At 44.1% G+C, this 21,084-nt stretch overlaps 1 protein-coding gene across 1 annotated transcript in view; it reads left to right on the top strand.

The window, feature by feature from the left end:
- Positions 1-21,084, top strand: part of SLC38A9 (solute carrier family 38 member 9) — a 312,137-nt gene that overhangs the window by 220,162 nt on the left and 70,891 nt on the right. Inside the window, exons 2-3 of the mRNA XM_082255219.1 lie at positions 18,600-18,732; positions 20,348-20,463. Of these exons, the coding sequence (XP_082111345.1) occupies positions 18,600-18,732; positions 20,348-20,463 (249 nt within the window). The remainder of the gene's footprint in view (positions 1-18,599; positions 18,733-20,347; positions 20,464-21,084) is intronic.

The following is a 21,084-nucleotide window of genomic DNA, read 5'->3' as shown; positions in this document are numbered from 1 at the left end:
CCGATGTCCAAGGGAAGTAAGAACGATGTGTCTTTCATCTGCTGCGTTAGGTTCCTGCCGCCGACCACTGCGTCTACGATCCACAACTTTGCCCATTTCTTTGTGCACCTTCAAAAGAGCTTGAACAGCACACCTTGAAACCGCAGTCTGCTTTGAAATCTTTGCCTGGGAGAGACCTAGCTGATGCAGTAGAACTTGCCTTGTTGCTGTGCTCAGTCTTGCCATGGTGTATGACTCCGGGACTTGAAACTGCCTTCTACAACTTCCCCTTAGTTGCAGACTTTAGCTGTTGTTCGCCCCCGGTTTTAAGCCTCCTACGCAGCCGTTTCTGTGTCCAGTTAATGACCTACGTATATATTGATAATCATTTGCCCCTGCTTGGCATAATTGGTTAATTGTACACTTGCACAAAGTCAGGGATTTTGTAGGATTAGAGTCAGGTGTACGGAGTGTGCAAGTGTAAGAATCGATGCCGGTTTGAAGCCAAAGGGTAGTCACCCAAAACGTTGATTTTTCTTCTGTAAGCTTGCGTTGAGAATTGATTAAAAAAAAAAAAAGAAACCATTAAAATTAAAGCATTCTTACTTTACCGTATTTCTTTAGACCTGCCTGAAACTTTTGCACAGAACTGTATACCCTTTAGGCATCGCCGCAGAGTTTTAAGGGTGCAGGGAATTCTAAATGTTTTTGGCCGATGTAACTGTTTGCACTGATGAAATTTAGTTGCGTGCTTAGTTTTTTGACCTTGAGTACTTAGTACGTTTTACAAGCGTTCAGCCATTTCATACTGTCACAAGTGAGTAACATCACTGGCTCGTGAGTGAGTTAGAGCAGACTGGCTTGTGAACAGTGTAGTATCTGTGCCCTTTTGATATGCAATAGGCTACGAGCTTTGTTTAGTGGAAGGACGCTGCTCTGCGGCCCGGGTGCCTAAGGGGCCCTCCCAGTATGATGCAAATATATGTGCTGCTGCTGCAGTGCGCGCTGAGATTGTTTGTTTGGGGTTTTTTTTATATTCCTTTTCGTAGAATCGGGACAGTCGGGGGACATCTTGTCTATTAGGGGTGGATTAACGACTCTTAACTGTTTGAGAGGGACATGGCTGGCTTGTGGTCTAGTGTTGAACAAGGCTAGTTTATCCTACGTCCGGGAAGCCCCCATAACTTGGTGGAGGAGTGCCCCGACCGGGGAGCAGTAGCTGGTCAATTCCAACTCATACTTACCTGGCAGGGGAGATACCATGATCATGAAGGTGGTTCTCCCAGGGCGAGGCTCATCCATTGCACTCCGGGTGTGCTGACCCCTGCGATTTCCCCAAATGCGGGAAACTCGACTGCATAATTTGTGGTAGTGGGGGACTGCGTTCGCGCTTTCCCCTGATTATTCCTGGTTAAAGACAGCTTTCAACAGCACACTTTTTGTGCTTGGCGACACCTCGGCTGTTTTCCTATATTTTTACAGGCAGCCCTCTCCTTTTTACCACACGCTCTAAGCGCGCCACCCATTTTACACTATTGCTTTGCCTATCAACGGCTTTTCCTGGCTACTCGTATCCGCTACAGGCCCCTACGCCATTCCACTCTGTAAGCAGCAATGCTTAAAAGCTCATCACTGCCAAACATGTTCCTCTTTTGGACACGCCCGTTCATCCCCCTGCATGTAGCATATGGGGGTTCCTTCTCCACCTTCAACACGCTTGCATTAGGCGGCTTCACAATTACTCTTCTCCCCCTGTCGGCCTCTCCAGATCATTCCCGATCATGGCCTTTAAATCCCAGACCAAAGCAAGTCATCACCGAAGATTTCTTCTTTAAGGGGAGCGTAGCAAATGGGACAGATTTGTCCAACCATTTCTACCCTGCTGGACTTCAGGAATGTACGGGTGTTCGAGAGATGTACTCAGGGTCTTTGTTTTTTCCTTTTTGTGTTTGCTTTTTTTAATTTCTTTTCTCTTCCCCTCCATATATACTACTATGCAAACGTTTTAGGCAGGTGTGAATAAAATGCTGTAGAGTAAGAATGCTTTCAGAAATAGAAGTGGTAATCGTTTTTATCAATTCACAAAATGGAAAGTAAATGAACAGAAGAGAAATCCAAATCAAATCAATAGTTCGTGTCGTCACCCGTTGGCGACACCAAAGGCTTTTTGGCTGCAATTCTTCCATGAAGGTTACCTCTGGCCAGACTTCTGCAAACGGTAGCTGGGTATACCTGGGTCCCACTGGATTCCGACAGTTCTGTGTGCTGATGGCACTGCTGGAGTACTTCCGATGTCCAAGGGAAGTAAGAACGATGTGTCTTTCATCTGCTGCGTTAGGTTCCTGCCGCCGACCACTGCGTCTACGATCCACAACGTTGCTCGTTTCTTTGTGCACCTTCAAAAGAGCTTGAACAGCACACCTTGAAACCACAGTCTGCTTTGAAATCTTTGCCTGGGAGAGACCTAGCTGATGCAGTAGAACTTGCCTTGTGGCTTGTTGCTGTGCTCAGTCTTGCCATGGTGTATGACTCCGGGACTTGACACTGCCTTCTACAACTTCCCCTTAGTTGCAGACTTTAGCTGTTGTTCACCCAGTTTTAAGCCTCCTACGCAGCCGTTTCTGTGTCCAGTTAATGACCTACGTATATATTGATGATCATTTGCCCCTGCTTGGCATAATTGGTTAATTGTACACTTGCACAAAGTCAGGGATTTTGTAGGATTAGAGTCAGGTGTACGGAGTGTGCAAGTGTAAGAATCAATGCCGGTTTGAAGCCAAAGGGTAGTCACCCAAAACGTTGATTTTTCTTCTGTAAGCTTGCGTTGAGAATTGATTAAAAAAAAAAAAGAAACCATTAAAATTGAAAGCATTCTTACTTTACAGTATTTCTTTAGACCTGCCTGAAACTTTTGCACAGAACTGTATACCCTTTAGGCATCCCCGCAGAGTTTTAAGGGTGCAGGGAATTCTAAATGTTTTTGGCCGATGTAACTGTTTGCACTGATGAAATTTAGTTGCGTGCTTAGTTTTTTGACCTTGAGTACTTAGTACGTTTTACAAACGTTCAGCCATTTCATTCTGTCACAAGTGAGAGTTAACATCCTGGCTCGTGAGTGAGTTAGAGCAGACTGGCTTGTGAATAGTGTAGTGGCTGTGCCCTTTGATATGCAATAGGCTTCGGGCTTTGTTTAGTGGAAGGACGCTGCGCTGCCGCCGGGTGCTTAAGGGCCCTCCCAGTATGCAAAAATATGTGCTGCTGCTGCAGTGCACGCTGGGATTGTTTAGATTTTACGAAAAGGAATATAAAAAAAACAGACATTTGAGGGACATCTTGTCTATTAGGGGCGGATTAACGACTCCTAACTGTTTTAGAGGGACATGGCTGACTTGTGGTCTAGCGTTGAACAAGGCTAGTTTGTCCCACGTCCGGGAGGCCCCCATAACTTGGTGGAGGCGTGCCCCGACCGGGGAGCAGTAGCTGGTCAATTCCAACTCATACTTACCTGGCAGGGGAGATACCATGATCATGAAGGTGGTTCTCCCAGGGCGAGGCTCATCCATTGCACTCCGGGTGTGCTGACCCCTGCGATTTCCCCAAATGCGGGAAACTCGACTGCATAATTTGTGGTAGTGGGGGACTGCGTTCGCGCTTTCCCCTGATTATTCCTGGTTAATGACAGCTTGCAACAATGACACCTTCGTCTGTTTCCCTATAGTTTTACAGGCAGCCCTCTTCCTTTTACAATCGCCACCCTTTGCAATGCCTATCAACAGCTTTCCCTGTCTACTCATATCTGCTGCAGCCCCCTATGCCATTCCACTCCGTAAGCAGCAATGCTTAAAAACTCATCACTGCCAAACATTTTGGCTCTTTTGGACACGCCCGATCATCCCCCTGCATGTAGCATATGGGGGATTCCTTCTCCACCTTCAACACGCTTGCCTTAGGCGGCTCCACAACTATTCTTCTCCCCCTGTCGGCCTCTCCAGATCATTCCCGATCGTGGCCTTGGAATCCCAGACCGAAGCAAGTCATCACTGAAGGTTTACTCTTTAGGGGGAGCGTAGCAAATTGGACAGATTTGTCCAACCATTTCTAACCTGCTTGACTTCAGGAATGTACGGGTGTTTGAGAGATGTAATCAGCGTCTTTGTTTTTGCTTTTTGTGTTTTTTGCTTTTTTTTTTTTTATTTAGTTTTTTTCCTCCCCTCCATATATACTGCCGTGCAAACGTTTTAGGCAGGTGTGAAAAAATGCGGTAGAGTAAGAATGCTTTCAGAAATAGAAGTGCTAATCGTTTTTATCAATTCACAAAATGGAAAGCAAATGAACAGAAGAGAAATCCAAATCAATATTTTGTGTCGCCACCTATTGGCGGCACCAAAGGCTTTTTGGCTGCAATTCTTCCATGAAGGTCACCTCTGGCCAGACTTCTGCGAACGCTAGATGGGTTTATACTGGGTCCCACTGGATTCCGACAGTTCTGTGTGCTGAAGGGACTGCAGGACTACTTCCGATGTCCAAGGGAAGTAAGAACGATGTGTCTTTCATCTGCTGCGTTAGGTTCCTGCCGCCGACCACTGCGTCTACGATCCACAACTTTGCCCATTTCTTTGTGCACCTTCAAAAGAGCTTGAACAGCACACCTTGAAACCGCAGTCTGCTTTGAAATCTTTGCCTGGGAGAGACCTAGCTGATGCAGTAGAACTTGCCTTGTTGCTGTGCTCAGTCTTGCCATGGTGTATGACTCCGGGACTTGAAACTGCCTTCTACAACTTCCCCTTAGTTGCAGACTTTAGCTGTTGTTCGCCCCCGGTTTTAAGCCTCCTACGCAGCCGTTTCTGTGTCCAGTTAATGACCTACGTATATATTGATAATCATTTGCCCCTGCTTGGCATAATTGGTTAATTGTACACTTGCACAAAGTCAGGGATTTTGTAGGATTAGAGTCAGGTGTACGGAGTGTGCAAGTGTAAGAATCGATGCCGGTTTGAAGCCAAAGGGTAGTCACCCAAAACGTTGATTTTTCTTCTGTAAGCTTGCGTTGAGAATTGATTAAAAAAAAAAAAAGAAACCATTAAAATTAAAGCATTCTTACTTTACCGTATTTCTTTAGACCTGCCTGAAACTTTTGCACAGAACTGTATACCCTTTAGGCATCGCCGCAGAGTTTTAAGGGTGCAGGGAATTCTAAATGTTTTTGGCCGATGTAACTGTTTGCACTGATGAAATTTAGTTGCGTGCTTAGTTTTTTGACCTTGAGTACTTAGTACGTTTTACAAGCGTTCAGCCATTTCATACTGTCACAAGTGAGTAACATCACTGGCTCGTGAGTGAGTTAGAGCAGACTGGCTTGTGAACAGTGTAGTATCTGTGCCCTTTTGATATGCAATAGGCTACGAGCTTTGTTTAGTGGAAGGACGCTGCTCTGCGGCCCGGGTGCCTAAGGGGCCCTCCCAGTATGATGCAAATATATATGCTGCTGCTGCAGTGCGCGCTGAGATTGTTTGTTTGGGGTTTTTTTATATTCCTTTTCGTAGAATCGGGACAGTCGGGGGACATCTTGTCTATTAGGGGTGGATTAACGACTCTTAACTGTTTGAGAGGGACATGGCTGGCTTGTGGTCTAGTGTTGAACAAGGCTAGTTTATCCTACGTCCGGGAAGCCCCCATAACTTGGTGGAGGAGTGCCCCGACCGGGGAGCAGTAGCTGGTCAATTCCAACTCATACTTACCTGGCAGGGGAGATACCATGATCATGAAGGTGGTTCTCCCAGGGCGAGGCTCATCCATTGCACTCCGGGTGTGCTGACCCCTGCGATTTCCCCAAATGCGGGAAACTCGACTGCATAATTTGTGGTAGTGGGGGACTGCGTTCGCGCTTTCCCCTGATTATTCCTGGTTAAAGACAGCTTTCAACAGCACACTTTTTGTGCTTGGCGACACCTCGGCTGTTTTCCTATATTTTTACAGGCAGCCCTCTCCTTTTTACCACACGCTCTAAGCGCGCCACCCTTTTTACACTATTGCTTTGCCTATCAACGGCTTTTCCTGGCTACTCGTATCCGCTACAGGCCCCTACGCCATTCCACTCTGTAAGCAGCAATGCTTAAAAGCTCATCACTGCCAAACATGTTCCTCTTTTGGACACGCCCGTTCATCCCCCTGCATGTAGCATATGGGGGTTCCTTCTCCACCTTCAACACGCTTGCATTAGGCGGCTTCACAATTACTCTTCTCCCCCTGTCGGCCTCTCCAGATCATTCCCGATCATGGCCTTTAAATCCCAGACCAAAGCAAGTCATCACCGAAGATTTCTTCTTTAAGGGGAGCGTAGCAAATGGGACAGATTTGTCCAACCATTTCTACCCTGCTGGACTTCAGGAATGTACGGGTGTTCGAGAGATGTACTCAGGGTCTTTGTTTTTTCCTTTTTGTGTTTGCTTTTTTTAATTTCTTTTCTCTTCCCCTCCATATATACTACTATGCAAACGTTTTAGGCAGGTGTGAATAAAATGCTGTAGAGTAAGAATGCTTTCAGAAATAGAAGTGGTAATCGTTTTTATCAATTCACAAAATGGAAAGTAAATGAACAGAAGAGAAATCCAAATCAAATCAATAGTTCGTGTCGTCACCCGTTGGCGACACCAAAGGCTTTTTGGCTGCAATTCTTCCATGAAGGTTACCTCTGGCCAGACTTCTGCAAACGGTAGCTGGGTATACCTGGGTCCCACTGGATTCCGACAGTTCTGTGTGCTGATGGCACTGCTGGAGTACTTCCGATGTCCAAGGGAAGTAAGAACGATGTGTCTTTCATCTGCTGCGTTAGGTTCCTGCCGCCGACCACTGCGTCTACGATCCACAACGTTGCTCGTTTCTTTGTGCACCTTCAAAAGAGCTTGAACAGCACACCTTGAAACCACAGTCTGCTTTGAAATCTTTGCCTGGGAGAGACCTAGCTGATGCAGTAGAACTTGCCTTGTGGCTTGTTGCTGTGCTCAGTCTTGCCATGGTGTATGACTCCGGGACTTGACACTGCCTTCTACAACTTCCCCTTAGTTGCAGACTTTAGCTGTTGTTCGCCCAGTTTTAAGCCTCCTACGCAGCCGTTTCTGTGTCCAGTTAATGACCTACGTATATATTGATGATCATTTGCCCCTGCTTGGCATAATTGGTTAATTGTACACTTGCACAAAGTCAGGGATTTTGTAGGATTAGAGTCAGGTGTACGGAGTGTGCAAGTGTAAGAATCAATGCCGGTTTGAAGCCAAAGGGTAGTCACCCAAAACGTTGATTTTTCTTCTGTAAGCTTGCGTTGAGAATTGATTAAAAAAAAAAAAGAAACCATTAAAATTGAAAGCATTCTTACTTTACAGTATTTCTTTAGACCTGCCTGAAACTTTTGCACAGAACTGTATACCCTTTAGGCATCCCCGCAGAGTTTTAAGGGTGCAGGGAATTCTAAATGTTTTTGGCCGATGTAACTGTTTGCACTGATGAAATTTAGTTGCGTGCTTAGTTTTTTGACCTTGAGTACTTAGTACGTTTTAAAAGAGCTTGAACAGCACACCTTGAAACCACAGTCTGCTTTGAAATCTTTGCCTGGGAGAGACCTAGCTGATGCAGTAGAACTTGCCTTGTGGCTTGTTGCTGTGCTCAGTCTTGCCATGGTGTAAGACTACGGGACTTGAAACTGCCTTCTACAACTTCTTCAACTGCTGTGCTAGTTTTTTTCCTGCTGCTTATGTTGAGCATGTGGCTTACCTCGGTCCTGCCTTTTCATTGCCGCTACTCTTGCCTATTGTCCTAACTGTGGTGACTGTATGTGAGCCAAGTGGACTGCATTTGATATCTTGGACACAGGACTTTTCATGATTACCGATTGAGACATATACCAGGATGGCTTCAGTCTATACAAAAGAATCGGGGGGCTACACTAACCCAGATTGTAATGCTAAACTAAATAATACACCTCAGGAAGTACCCCCATGGCTAACAGAGGATAGACTTAGAACTAAACTAGAGAAACTTGACATAAATAAATCACCGGGACCGGATGGCTTGTACCCGATGGTTCTTAAAGAGCTCAGCCAGGTGATTGCCAGACCATTATTCTTGATCTTTAAGGACAGTCTACGGACCGGTATGGTGCCAGCTGATTTTAAAAAAGGGCCGAGATATATCCCGGGTAACTATAGGCCGGTCAGCCTAACATCAGTAGTCTGCAAGATTTTGGAGGGGATGTTAAGGGACCACATACAAGACTTTAGTAATGAAAACGGTATTATTAGTAGTAATCAGCATGGTTTCATAAAAAATCGTTCTTGCCAAACCATTCTGTTAACCTTCTACGATGAAGTGAGCTTCCACCTAGATAAAGGTAAGCCTGTGGATGTGGTGTATCTGGACTTTGCAAAGGCATTTGACACCGTTCCCCACAAACGCTTACTGTAAAAACTAAGGAATGTAGGTATGGATTATAGGGTGAGTACCTGGATAGAGAACTGGCTCAAGGGGAGAGTCCAGAGGGTGGTGATAAATGGGGAGTACTCAGGTGTGGAAAGTGGGGGGCCCACAGGTTCTGTCTTGGGACCAATCCTGTTTTATTTATTCATAAATGATCTAGAGGAGGGGTTATTTAGTACAATCTCAGTATTTTCAGATGATACTAAACTAAGCATGCCAATATCTTCTATGCAGGATGTGGAAACCTTACAAGCGGACCTGAACAAAATAATGGGGTGGGCAACTACATGGCAGATGAGGTTTAATGTTGAAAAATGTAAAGTAATGCACCTGGGTGCCAGAAACCAGAAAGCAAGATACTCACTAGGGGGGGGGGGGGGAACCTCTGGGTGAGTCTAGGATGGAAAAGGACCTGGGGGTACTGGTGGACAACAGGCTTGGCAGTGGCATGCAATGCCAAGCCGCTGCAAGCAAAGCCAACAGAATACTGGCATGTATAAAAAATTGGATTCACTCCAGAAATAAAGAGATTATTCTCCCACTCTACAAGACTCTGGTCCAGCCACATCTGGAGTATGCTGTCCAGTTCTGGGCACCGGTCCTCAGGAAGGATGTGCTGGAACTGGAGAGAGTCCAGAGAAGGGCAACAAAAATAATTAGGGGAATGGAGGGCATCGGCTATGAGGAAAGACTACAAGCACTGAACTTATTCTCTCCGGAGAAGAGACGATTGAGGGAGGATATGATATCAATGTACAGATACTGTACTGGTGATGACCCTAGCATAAGGAACAAACTTTTTAGAGAAAGGGAATACAATAAGACACGTGGCCACTCACTAAAACTAGAGGAGAAACGGTTTAACCTTAAAATATGTAAGGGGTTCTTCACTGTCAGAGCAGTAAGGATGTGGAATTCTCTTCCACAAGCAGCCGTATCAGCAGGGAGCATCGATAGTTTCAAAAAACTATTAGATGGGCACCTTAAAGACCACAATAGGGTTATTCAATGTACGGTTAACAGCAAACACACACACCATCGGTTGTACTGGATGGACCGATGTCTTTTTTTCAACCTCACAAGCTATGTAACTATGTAGCTTATGGACAATTAGGTAACTTTGTCCCATCTGACTTTATGAAACCACCTATTATGGAGATCTATGACCCAGCTTTCATGCATTCTGTGACATTTATTGATTTTATAGTTCAATAAGTTTAGTAATGATTAAGCACACAGTATAGTGTCTACCTTGTCACTATTGTCATGTTTGGATGTCCAGTCAATAAATCTGGATTTTGACCTCATCTGGAGTGCTGCCAATTCCTTTTTCTCTCATTGAATTCCCACGGAGGCGAGCCGGGGCGTGCACCGGTGTGTGTCATCAGGCTTCTATACCACCTTGAGAAGTGAGTTCTTTTTTCAATAAGTTTAGTTGGTTTGCAGCCTGAGCTACTACTGCAGATTCCCTTATTTAGTACAACTGTTGATCGTGCTACATTGCAATTTTTATATAATAAGTATGTTGGGTATGTGTTTTTTTCCAAGGAACTGGTAGGAGGAAAGTCTACACCTCCACGTGACTAAGGGAGTTTTCCCTTATTGATCCATGCTTCTCTGTGGACTTTCTTGTACGCGTGAGCAATTGATGGTCAAATTGGTTGTTTTTTTAGTGCCAGTTCACACTAAAGCAATATCAAACATCGCATGTGATTTGCATTGCTATGGAAATCACATGCGATGTCTGTGTGATGCAAATTCAGCCATACAGATTGTATGGCTGAATTTGCATCGCATTCAGGACCAAAGTCGTGCAGGACCCTTTTTTTTAAGTCTGCACCAGAATTGGATCGCATTGGTGTTTACACCTATGCGATCCGATTCCTGTCCGAATTTAAAGTTCATACTGCGATATGCAAACTCATTTGGGGTTCTCATTAACTTTGTATTGACACTTCCAACAGTTCTCATATGCAATGTGAACAACTGTCTGTGATTCGGGTGCGATCCGGGAACCCGCAGTGGATTTGCATGGTTCTCGCATCGCACCAGTGTGAACCGGCTATTGGTGAATGGTGGAAGTATTATGTCTAGAGTTTTGTGGACTTTTTTTTTTTTTTTTAAATATTATTATATTGAAATTATATATTAGCTTGAAGTTACACTGCCGGGCCCTCTTTTGGTAATTCGTTGTTTGAGACTTCATTAGTCTGAGTTTAGAAGTCGACCAGTTTGAGGTGGATCCATTGGCTTATTACCCAAGCCTTATGACTTGAAGGGTAAGGCTTTGCCTTTTCAAGTAAAGGCTCATGCCACTAGAAGCCAGCAGAGGTAATCTCAACCCCTCCCACCTCACTCCATAGATTGAGGCCGGCCAGCACACGGGGATCACGTGACCGCACAGCTGCAGTGTCATAAACGGTATTAGCCTTTTCATTTCTAACAAACACTTACACTTTCGTTAATGGCATCATATCTGCATGGGATACATTACGTAGTGAGGTTGAAAAAAGACATCAGTCCATCCAGTTCAATCTATGATGTGTTTGTGCGTGTTTGCTGTTAACCGTACATTGTATACCCCTGTATGTTGTGGTCTTTAAGGTGCCCATCTAATAGTTTTTTGAAACTATCGATGCTCCCTGCTGATACAACTGTTTGCGGAAGAGAATTCCACATCCTTACTGCTCTGACAGTTAAGAACCCCCTACGTACTTTAAGGTTAAACCGCCTCTCCTCTAGTTTTAGTGAGTGGCCACGTGTCTTATTGTATTCCCTTTCTCTGAATAGTTTGTTGCTTATGCTAGGGTCACCAGTACAGTATTTGTACATTGAGATCATATCCCCCCTCAATCGTCTCTTCTCCAGAGAGAATAGGTTCAGTGCTTGTAGTCTTTCCTCATAGCTGATGTCCTCCATTCCCCTAATTATTTTTGTTGCCCTTCTCTTTCCAGTTCCAGCACATCCTTCCTGAGGACTGGTGCCCAGAACTGGACAGCATACTCCAGATGTGGCCGGACCAGAGTCTTGTAGAGAGGGAGAATAATCTCTTTATTTCTGGAGTGAATCCCCTTTTTTATACATCCCAGTATTCTGTTCACTTTGCTTGCAGCGGCTTGGCATTGCATGCCACTGCCAAGCCTGTTGTCTACCAGTACCCCCAGGTCCTTTTCCATCTTAGATTCACCCAGAGGTTCCCCCCCTAGTGAGTAGCTTGCTTTCTGGTTTCTGGCACCCAAGTGCATCACTTTACATTTTTCAACATTAAACTTCATCTGCCATGTAGTTGCCCACCCCATTATTTTGTTAAGGTCCGCTTGTAAGGTTTCCACATCCTGCATAGAAGATATTGGCATGCTTAGTTTAGTATCACCCGCAAATACTGAGATTGTACTAGATATCCCCTCCTCTAGATAATTTATGAATAAATTAAACAGGAATGGTCCCAGGACAGAACCCTGGGGGACCCCACTTTAATATGTGCTGTGTTATGCAGCTGAATATAGGAGGGAGGGGTGGGGATCAAAGAGCTTTAATTGGCAACAGGGAGGGAGGGGAGAGAGACTGTCGGAGAAGAGACGACAGCTCCTGATGACGATGCACGTAAGCTGACCCAAAGTAATTAGTGCTCAGCAGCCATGATTATCGTGGTCAGCAGAGTCAAGGGGGGTCACAGGAACTGACAGGATCAACCAGGTTTTCAAGCCCCTTTCTGGCCTCTTAAATTTTAGTGCTACTATTTGTATAGACATATGCATAAAACGTGTTGTGCTACCAGAAATATTAATTAACCTCCCTGGCGGTTTGATTTTTAGGTACTGAAAGCGGTACCATTATTTTGCATGTAATTCTTAAGAACGAGCAGCCCAAACCAACTATTTACATATGATTTTTTTTTTTTTTACTGTGCGTTCTTCTTATAACATAACATCTCAGGTATGATAAAGTTTGAAACACAAAATCATAAATTAGAATATAATAAATAACAGTAAATAAGTAAAAGTATGTATGTGTATGTATATACAGTGCCTTGCGAAAGTATTCAGCCTCCTTAAACTTTGCGACCTTTTGCCACATTTCAGGCTTCAAACATAAAGATATAAAACTGTAATTTTTTGTGAAGGCACTGTATGTGTATATATATATGTGTGTATATATATGTGTGTGTGTGTGTGTATATATATATATATATATATATATATATATATAATGTGTGTGTATATACCCATCCAAACCGCTAAGATAGAAGATTGGTGAAATTCCCTATAAAGGCCAATCACCAACACTAAAATAAGATGTCCTCTTACCAGAGCTCAAGGACCCCCTGAAAACAGGCAGGTCAAACAAGCTTTTGGGGACTTTTGCCCTGTAGCAATGCTCCAGCCGATTCCGCTTCTCGGCCTTTTGGCTAAGATCAAGTGTAGTATCTGTTCTTATCAGTTGGTATGGGCCTTAGCTAGTACCAGTGTGACCGAAAACCCGGAGCGCTCTAAGCATTGAGGTATGGGGAGAAGGTCATCTGGGAAAGCATGTGGGGCCCGCCGCCTTCTGATTCGAATGGGTTGAACTGTCCTAACCAGTTTGAAGGGGGCAGGAAAGCCGGTCTGACTGGGTGGCCGGTGGAACTGCTCCTGGATGTAATGGGCTGAGGAACAGGATGGCGAGGGGAGGGCTTTCTCTCCTGGGTTTTGATCTGGCCTTGCAAAGGGCCTGTCCCCAGTGGTAGGTAAGCTCTCTCTAAGCTGTCCAGGTTCTGATGTCTGCTGGTGGGGATAGGCTACACTCGGTCTGGCCGGGGGCTGAGATAGAAAAAGCTCGTAGTGTATGTGCCCCTGGGGTGGCAGCCCAGGGGTGCCTTAATTCTCACTGGTGAGGGGCAGCTCGCCTTGAGTTTTTCGGCACCATGGTCACTGCACCTACACACTTTTTTAAGCACCTGCCTCTTGGGCAAGGCCTTTTGGCTTCGACCAGAGGAATTTTTATTCCGGCCGGAAGGCCTGCCCTTGTATTTTCACAAGGGCACTAATTCACCTCTCCACTTCCCCTTCCCCACCTTTTTGTTTGTGTGTGCTTTTTCTTTGTAGTTTGTCACTTTCTATCACCTTTTTTCACTGCACGACTTGTAGGGTGTGGGTCCTCGGGCCCTGCCTTGAGTCTTGGGAGGGGGTGGATATGGCCTTTTGGCTTAGTTCGCCCTCTCTCATGGGGTCTCCCTTCGGGGGAGCCCCACTTAGTACTCGGTGGGGGCTGTTTCGGCAGTCCCCCTGAAGAATGGGGTCGGTCTGGTTTCGACCAGACAGACCATGAGTACCTTAAATCCCTGTCAGGAGTCTTGCGCCCCGGGGGATCGAGGTTCGGGTCCTACCTCTTCGGAGGGAAGACCATTTGTGTTCGCACACCCTGTGCACTTTTTGTGTTCCTCACGTTTGTGTGTGTGCACTTTTTTATGGAACCGTGAAGTCTTTTGAGTGTGTTTCACACGCTACGGGCTTTAAAGAGAAAAAATGGGGTGGCAGCCCAGGGGTGCCTTAATTTCTCACTGGTGAGGGGCAGCTCGCTGTGAGTTTTTTCGGCACCTTGGTCACTGCACACCTTTTTCACACCTGCCTCTTGGGACAGGCCTTTTGGCTTGCACCAGAGGAATTTTTTATTCCGGCTGGAAGGCCTGCCTTGGTTCCTCACATGGCACCATTGCACTTTCCCCACTTCCCCTTCCCCACCTCTTTGTTTGTTTGTCCTTTCCTTTGGAGTCCGTCACCTGCACTATCACCTTTGTTTTCTTTATTTGCACGACTGGAGGGTGTGGGTCCTCGGGCCCAGCCTTGAGTCTTGGGAGGGGGTGGATATGGCATCTTGGCTTAGTTCGCCTTCTCTCATGGGGTCTCCCTTCGGGGTAGCTCCACTTAGTACTTGGGGTGGGCTGTTTCGGCAGTCCCCCTGAAGAACGGGGTCAGTTTGGTTTCGGCCGACTGACCACAAGTACCTTAAATCCCTGTCAGGAGTCTTGCGCCCCGGGGGATCGAGTTTTCGGGTCCTACCTCTTCGGAGGGAAGACCATACGTTTTCGCACACCCTGTGTTTTTTTGTGTTCTCACTTTGTGTGTGTGCACTTTTTTATGCACCGGGTGGAGTCTTTTGAGTGTGTTTCACACGCTACGGGCTTAAAAAAAAAAAAAAAAAAATGCTCCAGCCGATTCCAACCAATCACAGGAACAATGTCTCAGCATACATCTCAAGATAGACACCACCGACTCCAAAAGGTGTAATGCATATGGATAAAAAGACACTAGCTAGTGTAAAACCCTTTGACATTTCCTTTATTAAAAACCAGTGCTTCTCACAATTTATGAAAGATTCATGCACAGTGAATAATCCCAGACAGGGAAGTTGGCGTCTGCTTCCACTTCCAGGTGATGCAGTGACGTGACCAAGCTGCTTTCCCTACGTGTTTCATCACTATAGGACTTCTTCCGGGGGATGGGCCCCGTGTCACATCATTGCTTAACTACCCATTAGCAACAACCAAGCCTCATTTTGAACCTCAATGTCAGGCGACGTTTTCCAAGCCTCTCTTTAAAAATTTTACCATTACGGGCATAGTCAGCAACTAAGCCTCACTCCCAACAGCAAAAGTATTGAAATTAAACTCCTCTCCAGTGCTATCCAACCTCATTCCCATACCAGGAAAGACACAGGCCATGAGGCCACACCAGGAATAATTTCAGTTCCTGTTAGAAATTTGGGCTTGATCAAACTAACCCATAAATTAAAAAGAATATATAAAAAACTGCCGCATACATTGAGGTGACCATGTAGCTAGGTGCAAAACAATCATTAAAGCAAACAGAAAACAAAAATTGAAATATTCAACCATTATCTAAAAATGCATTAACATCCCAATCAATGTTTAATTCATAATAGGTATTGCTTTTGAGCAAAAAAATCTATTAAGTCTCAATTTTGGATGCCTCCCTAGTTTTGCCACTCCCGCTCCAGTGGGGTGTAAACTTCTCTATACCCACAAATATGGTCTCTGACTGATCTCTACCATGTACTAGATCATAGTGTCATGAGACACTGTGAGTTATATAGACATGAATGGAAATCAACCCAGTGTGGTTACAACTTTCCATGTGTGTTTAGTTGGAACTACACTACAATTATACACTACAAACCCAAAAAAACAATTTCAATTATTTTTAATATTTAAAGCAAATGCAGCCATCCATCCATGTCTCCATGCTTTATTTTGCTGAGAAATCACTTTAAAAACAAAACACACCCTAGCAGTGTAAGGGCAGATGATTCATGTAGCATTTACTTCCTGGAATGTGTCTGGCCTGAGCTCAGGCATGCAGCCAGGAGGGTGTGCTTGGCTAAGAAAACCGCACCTGAGGACTCCTGAGAAGTATAATGGGAATATACTTGCCATTTGGTTGTATATTCAATGATGACATTTGACAAATAAAAACTAAATGCAAGCAGCATAAATATTAAAATAGTCAATGTTGGTTGAGAGAGTGAAGTTCCACTTTAATATTTTCAGAGCCACCTTTCTGCACCAAGTTTGCATATTATGTAGATTTTTAGGGGGTGTCTATAATGGTTGTGATTTGCCAATCCCCTTTTTTCTGAGAGCTAGTTTGCCAGAAAAGGGCTGTATGAAGGGCAAGGCTAGTTCTTCTGCCTTTTCAGAACAGGATTTTAGTTCAAGACGCTATTTGTATGGCGTTTGTATGTTCTCTCTGTACCTGAATGGGCTTCCTCCGGGTAGTCTGATTTTCTACTACACTCCAAAGACATGTTGGTAGGTTAATTAGCTCCTGTTTAAAATTGCCCTGGAATGACATTCTGCTGGACTATACTGAGTTATACCTATGGCTTGCCTGTTGACTGCAGGTCTCCTGTTGCTGGTTACATGTTCTCCCCTCAGTGCAGCAACAGTATGGCCAATGGCAACCTTTTCAGGAAGCTTCATGGCCTTCGCTTTTGGGCGCTGTGTCTTTTGTTGTGCCGCTCTTTGAAACCAAGAATTTCAGCGATTCATACTGCAGAGCCCATCCTTTTGTGCACATATTTTTAAAGTGTACAAATATTGGGGTCTGATATAAAATTGTATGTATTACAGTTCCTTATATAGCGCCGACAGTTTTATGCAGCGCTTTACATATACAGTGGGTACGGAAAGTATTCAGACCCCCTTAAATTTTTCACTCTTTGTTATATTGCAGCCATTTGCTGAAATTATTTAAGTTCATTCTTCTTCCTCATGAATGTACACATAGCACCCCATACTGACAGAAAAACACAGAATTGTTGACATTGTTGCAGATTTATTAAAAAAGAAAAACTGAAATATCACATGGTCCTAAGTATTCAGACCCTTTGCTCAGTATTTAGTAGAAGCCCCCTTTTGATCTAATACAACCAGGAGTCTTTTTGGGAAAGATGCAACAAGTCTTTCACACCTGGATTTGGGGATCCTCTGCCATTCCTCCTTTCAGATCCTCTCCAGTTCTGTCAGGTTGGATGGTAAACGTTGGTGGACAGCCATTTTTAGGTCTCTCCAGAGATGCTCAATTGGGTTTAAGTCAGGGCTCTTGCTGGTCCATTCAACAGTCACGGCGTTGTTGTGAAGCCACTCCTTCATTATTTTAGCTGTGTGCTTAGGGTCATTGTCTTGTTGGAAGGTAAACCTTCGGCCCAGTCTGAGGTCCAGAGCACTCTGGAGAAGGTTTTTGTCCAGGATATCCCTGCACTTGGCCGCATTCATCTTTCCCTCAATTGCAACCAGTCGTCCTGTCCCTGCAGCTGAAAAACACCCCCACAGCATGATGCTGCCACCACCATGCTTCACTGTTGGGACTGTATTGGACAGGTGATGAGCAGTGCCTGGTTTTCTCCACACATACCGCTTAGAATTAAGGCCAAAAAGTTCTATTTTGGTCTCATCAGACCAGAGAATCTTATTTCTCACCATCTTGGAGTCCTTCAGGTGTTTTTTAGCAAACTCCATGCAGGCTTTCATGTGTCTTACACTGAGGAGAGGCTTCCGTCGGGCCACTCTGCCATAAAGCCCCGACTGGTGGAGGGCTGCAGTGATGGTTGACTTTCTACAACTTTCTCCCATCTCCTGACTGCATCTCTGGAGCTCAGCCACAGTGATCTTTGGCTTCTTCTTTACCTCTCTCACCAAGGCTCTTCTCCCCCGATAGCTCAGTTTGGCCTTACGGCCAGCTCTAGGAAGGGTTCTGGTCGTCCCAAACGTCTTCCATTTGAGGATTATGGAGGCCACTGTGCTCTTAGGAACCTTAAGTGCAGCAGAAATCTTTTTGTAACCTTGGCCAGATCTGTGCCTTGCCACAATTCTGTCTCTGAGCTCTTCAGGCAGTTCCTTTGACCTCATGATTCTCATTTGCTCTGACATGCATTGTGATCTGGAAGGTCTTATATAGACAGGTGTGTGGCTTTCCTAATCAAGTCCAATCAGTATAATCAAACACAGCTGGACTCAAATGAAGGTGTAGAACCATCTCAAGGATGATCAGAAGAAATGGGAAGCACCTGAGTATATGAGTATATGAGTGTCACAGCAAAGGGTCTGAATACTTAGGACCATGTGATATTTCAGTTTTTCTTTTTTAATAAATCTGCAACAATGTCAACAATTCTGTGTTTTTCTGTCAGTATGGGGTGCTATGTGTACATTCATGAGGAAGAAGAATGAACTTAAATGATTTTAGCAAATGGCTGCAATATAACAAAGAGTGAAAAATTTAAGGGGGTCTGAATACTTTCCGTACCCACTGTATGTCATACATTCACATTAGTCCCTGCCCTCAAGTAGGTTACAGTCTAAGGTCCCTTATCCACATTCATACATACACATACTAGGGCAAATTTGGACAGGAGCCAATTAACCTACCAACATGTCTTTGGAGTGTGGGAGGAAACCGGAGTACCCAGAGGAAACCCGCACAGGAAGGACATGCAAACTCCAGGAAGGTAGTGCCGTGGTTGGGATTGGAACCAACGACCCTAGTGCAGCCATGCGGAAGTGCTAACCACTAGCCACTGTACTAATAACATTTTCTTTCTTTTATTTGCTAAAACTTTGTAATGATTTAAAAGTTATTTCTTTTATTTTCTAGGCCTTTTTTTATTGACCGTTCCTACATTACCAGCGTCAATGATGACCCTCCAAGAGTTACATCCCACGCCTCAGCAATGAACAAACGTATTCATTACTATGCAAGGCTGGGTCCTCCCTCAGAACCTTCTTTGGTACGTTTTTGTGTTTAATTATATTGCAATATAGTTTGTGATTCTGCCATGTTTGTTCGTGTTCTATTGCTGTTGTTTTCCACCTGTCCTGCTGATGCTTTTTCTGCTCTGTTCTGTTTCTAGTGTCAGGGACAGCAAATGATTCACATTTTCCCCAATATTGACATGGACAGCAATAAAAACCTGAGTTTTGTCCTCTATGCTTAAAAGAAAATATTTTGTTTGAAATTGGGCTCTAAATTCTTATTGTATTTTATCAGCATTGGTCAGAAGTTGTTTTTACTCCCATTCAGATTGACCTAATGATAAACTTAGGACTGTAAGCCCCCTTTCACGGCCAAAATGATGGGACTCCGACTTCATCGAAGTTGCACTGATTTTGAAAATATTTCTTGCATTACTTTTTGCAAGTTCGGGTGCGACTTGCATAGACATTTGACATGAAGTCACACAGATGTCTTCCAAGTCGCACTGACGTGGTTTAGAAATTGTGCGGCTTCAAGTGAAGTCGCACAGTTTCAAAGCCGCGTTCTGTGTGACCGAAGGCAAAGAGAGGTTTAAAGTATACCCAAAAATATATATTTTTTTCTTACTTGTTTGGGGGTGTTTAGAACATATCTTTGATTGTTATGATTATCATTGTCACTGGTAATGAACGTGAGTACGAATCTAAAGAGGGGAAATCATCCAATGGGTACACTGGTTCCTGTGACAGCTGTTTGGGAGGGCATTTCCCTCACAAAGGAAAGCTGTCTTACTTTCTGTTGAGTCTACAGGACAAAAAGTGAAGGAAAATGTACTCAAACAAGTAAATGATTTAGGCAGTGACACCTCATCCTCTTTCAGTATGGCACTGTCTGGGATTTCATTCAGACGTAGCATGTCTGATTGGAAATAACTTCAACTGTGTTTTTTTTTTACTGGTTCCTGGTTATCTCCCTTAATATATATGTATGGTTTTTGCTTTATCATTTATGGTTTTCGGCCCTGTGGAAAGCGCAAGTACATTCATAATGTGTATTTTCTGTTGTACACAACACTGGCTCAGCCTTCCTAATGCATATTGTTGGGTTAGTCTGCTTAGTGCTGGTCGGAGTCCTCTATGAGCCTTGGGTCCTTGTCCTCTTAAATAAAAGAACAGATACCGTCTAAAACTCAGCTCTGGGCTTTACCAAAGTGATTCAAGCACCCATATGCATGGTGGGACCTACCTGTAAGCTTTTTGAAGGAAAAGTGAAGTGATCAGAGGATAGCCACACAAACATAAGGAAAAATGCGGATCTCGTATTGGTGCAGACAGCGGCTTATGAGCCCAGGATACCAACTCTATATGGCATGAGCTCCAATTCTTAATCTTGGGGTTAGTGTTGATGGACAAATTCAGCTTCCTTTTTAGTTACATGCTGCTTGTAATCAAGATCATTCACACTTCTCCACCTGAAGTGAAATCATCCCCTTCTAAGCTGCTTTACCCTGATTTAAGCTGCTTTTGCATTCCCATTGACTTATACGAGGAGAAGAGGAGTTCTGGTGGGAACAAATTCCCATCAGCATGGATCCTGATTTTTGTGATGCTGTATATTATATTTAAAGTTTTGTTTTTTATTTTTTTTAGATTGCTCCCGATCATGTCATCCCTGCACCTGAAGAGATTTACGTTTACAGTCCCTTTGGAAGTGCTTTGAAAGTTGGTGGAGACAACTCAGAAAAGAACTCCAGCATTGTCACAATGTATGTTTGTAAACTTGGCATTTAAAAAATGATTGTAAAAAAAAAAAAAAGGTCCAGTATCAGGCAGCCCAACCTATTTGTCTGTACTAAAAGGAGTGATGGTATTATCTGTGCATTTAGGCCATGCAGTTCAACAGTTTTGTTTGTGAAGTTCTAATTATTTGCAGGGCTCCCTGGTGCTAACTGAAGGCTTTTTTTGAAATAGGACACTTGACTTTAGGGCTTATGATTTTTATTAACCCTTACTGATTGACTTTAGCTGGCCATACACTGCTTAAAAATAGGCCGGTTCAGCAAGGACAAGCTGGATTTCGATCATTGTGTGGCCATCCTTTCTCGACAGAAGGGAAAATTTTCATTGATCAGCAGCTACAGTATATGCCGCTGTCGGAATACAATGTCTCCACAGTGGGATTCCTCCATACATACAATCTGTTTTTTGTTTTTTTTCTTTTGAATAAAAAAAAAAATGTGTATGGCCAGCTTTACTTCTGCTTCTATGAAAGGAAATAGAAGGTTCCAAGTATCTAAAATTATTGCTGTCAGTCTTTATATTATAGCCCTGTAAATGGCATTATATGGCAATGTCTTTATAACTTCAGCAATAATTATTATTATTTT

Source organism: Pelophylax lessonae (assembly GCF_965119305.1).
Source record: "Pelophylax lessonae genome assembly, chromosome: 1".
NCBI classification, from domain to species: domain Eukaryota; kingdom Metazoa; phylum Chordata; class Amphibia; order Anura; family Ranidae; genus Pelophylax; species Pelophylax lessonae.
This window is presented reverse-complemented; position numbering and strand designations above follow the sequence as displayed.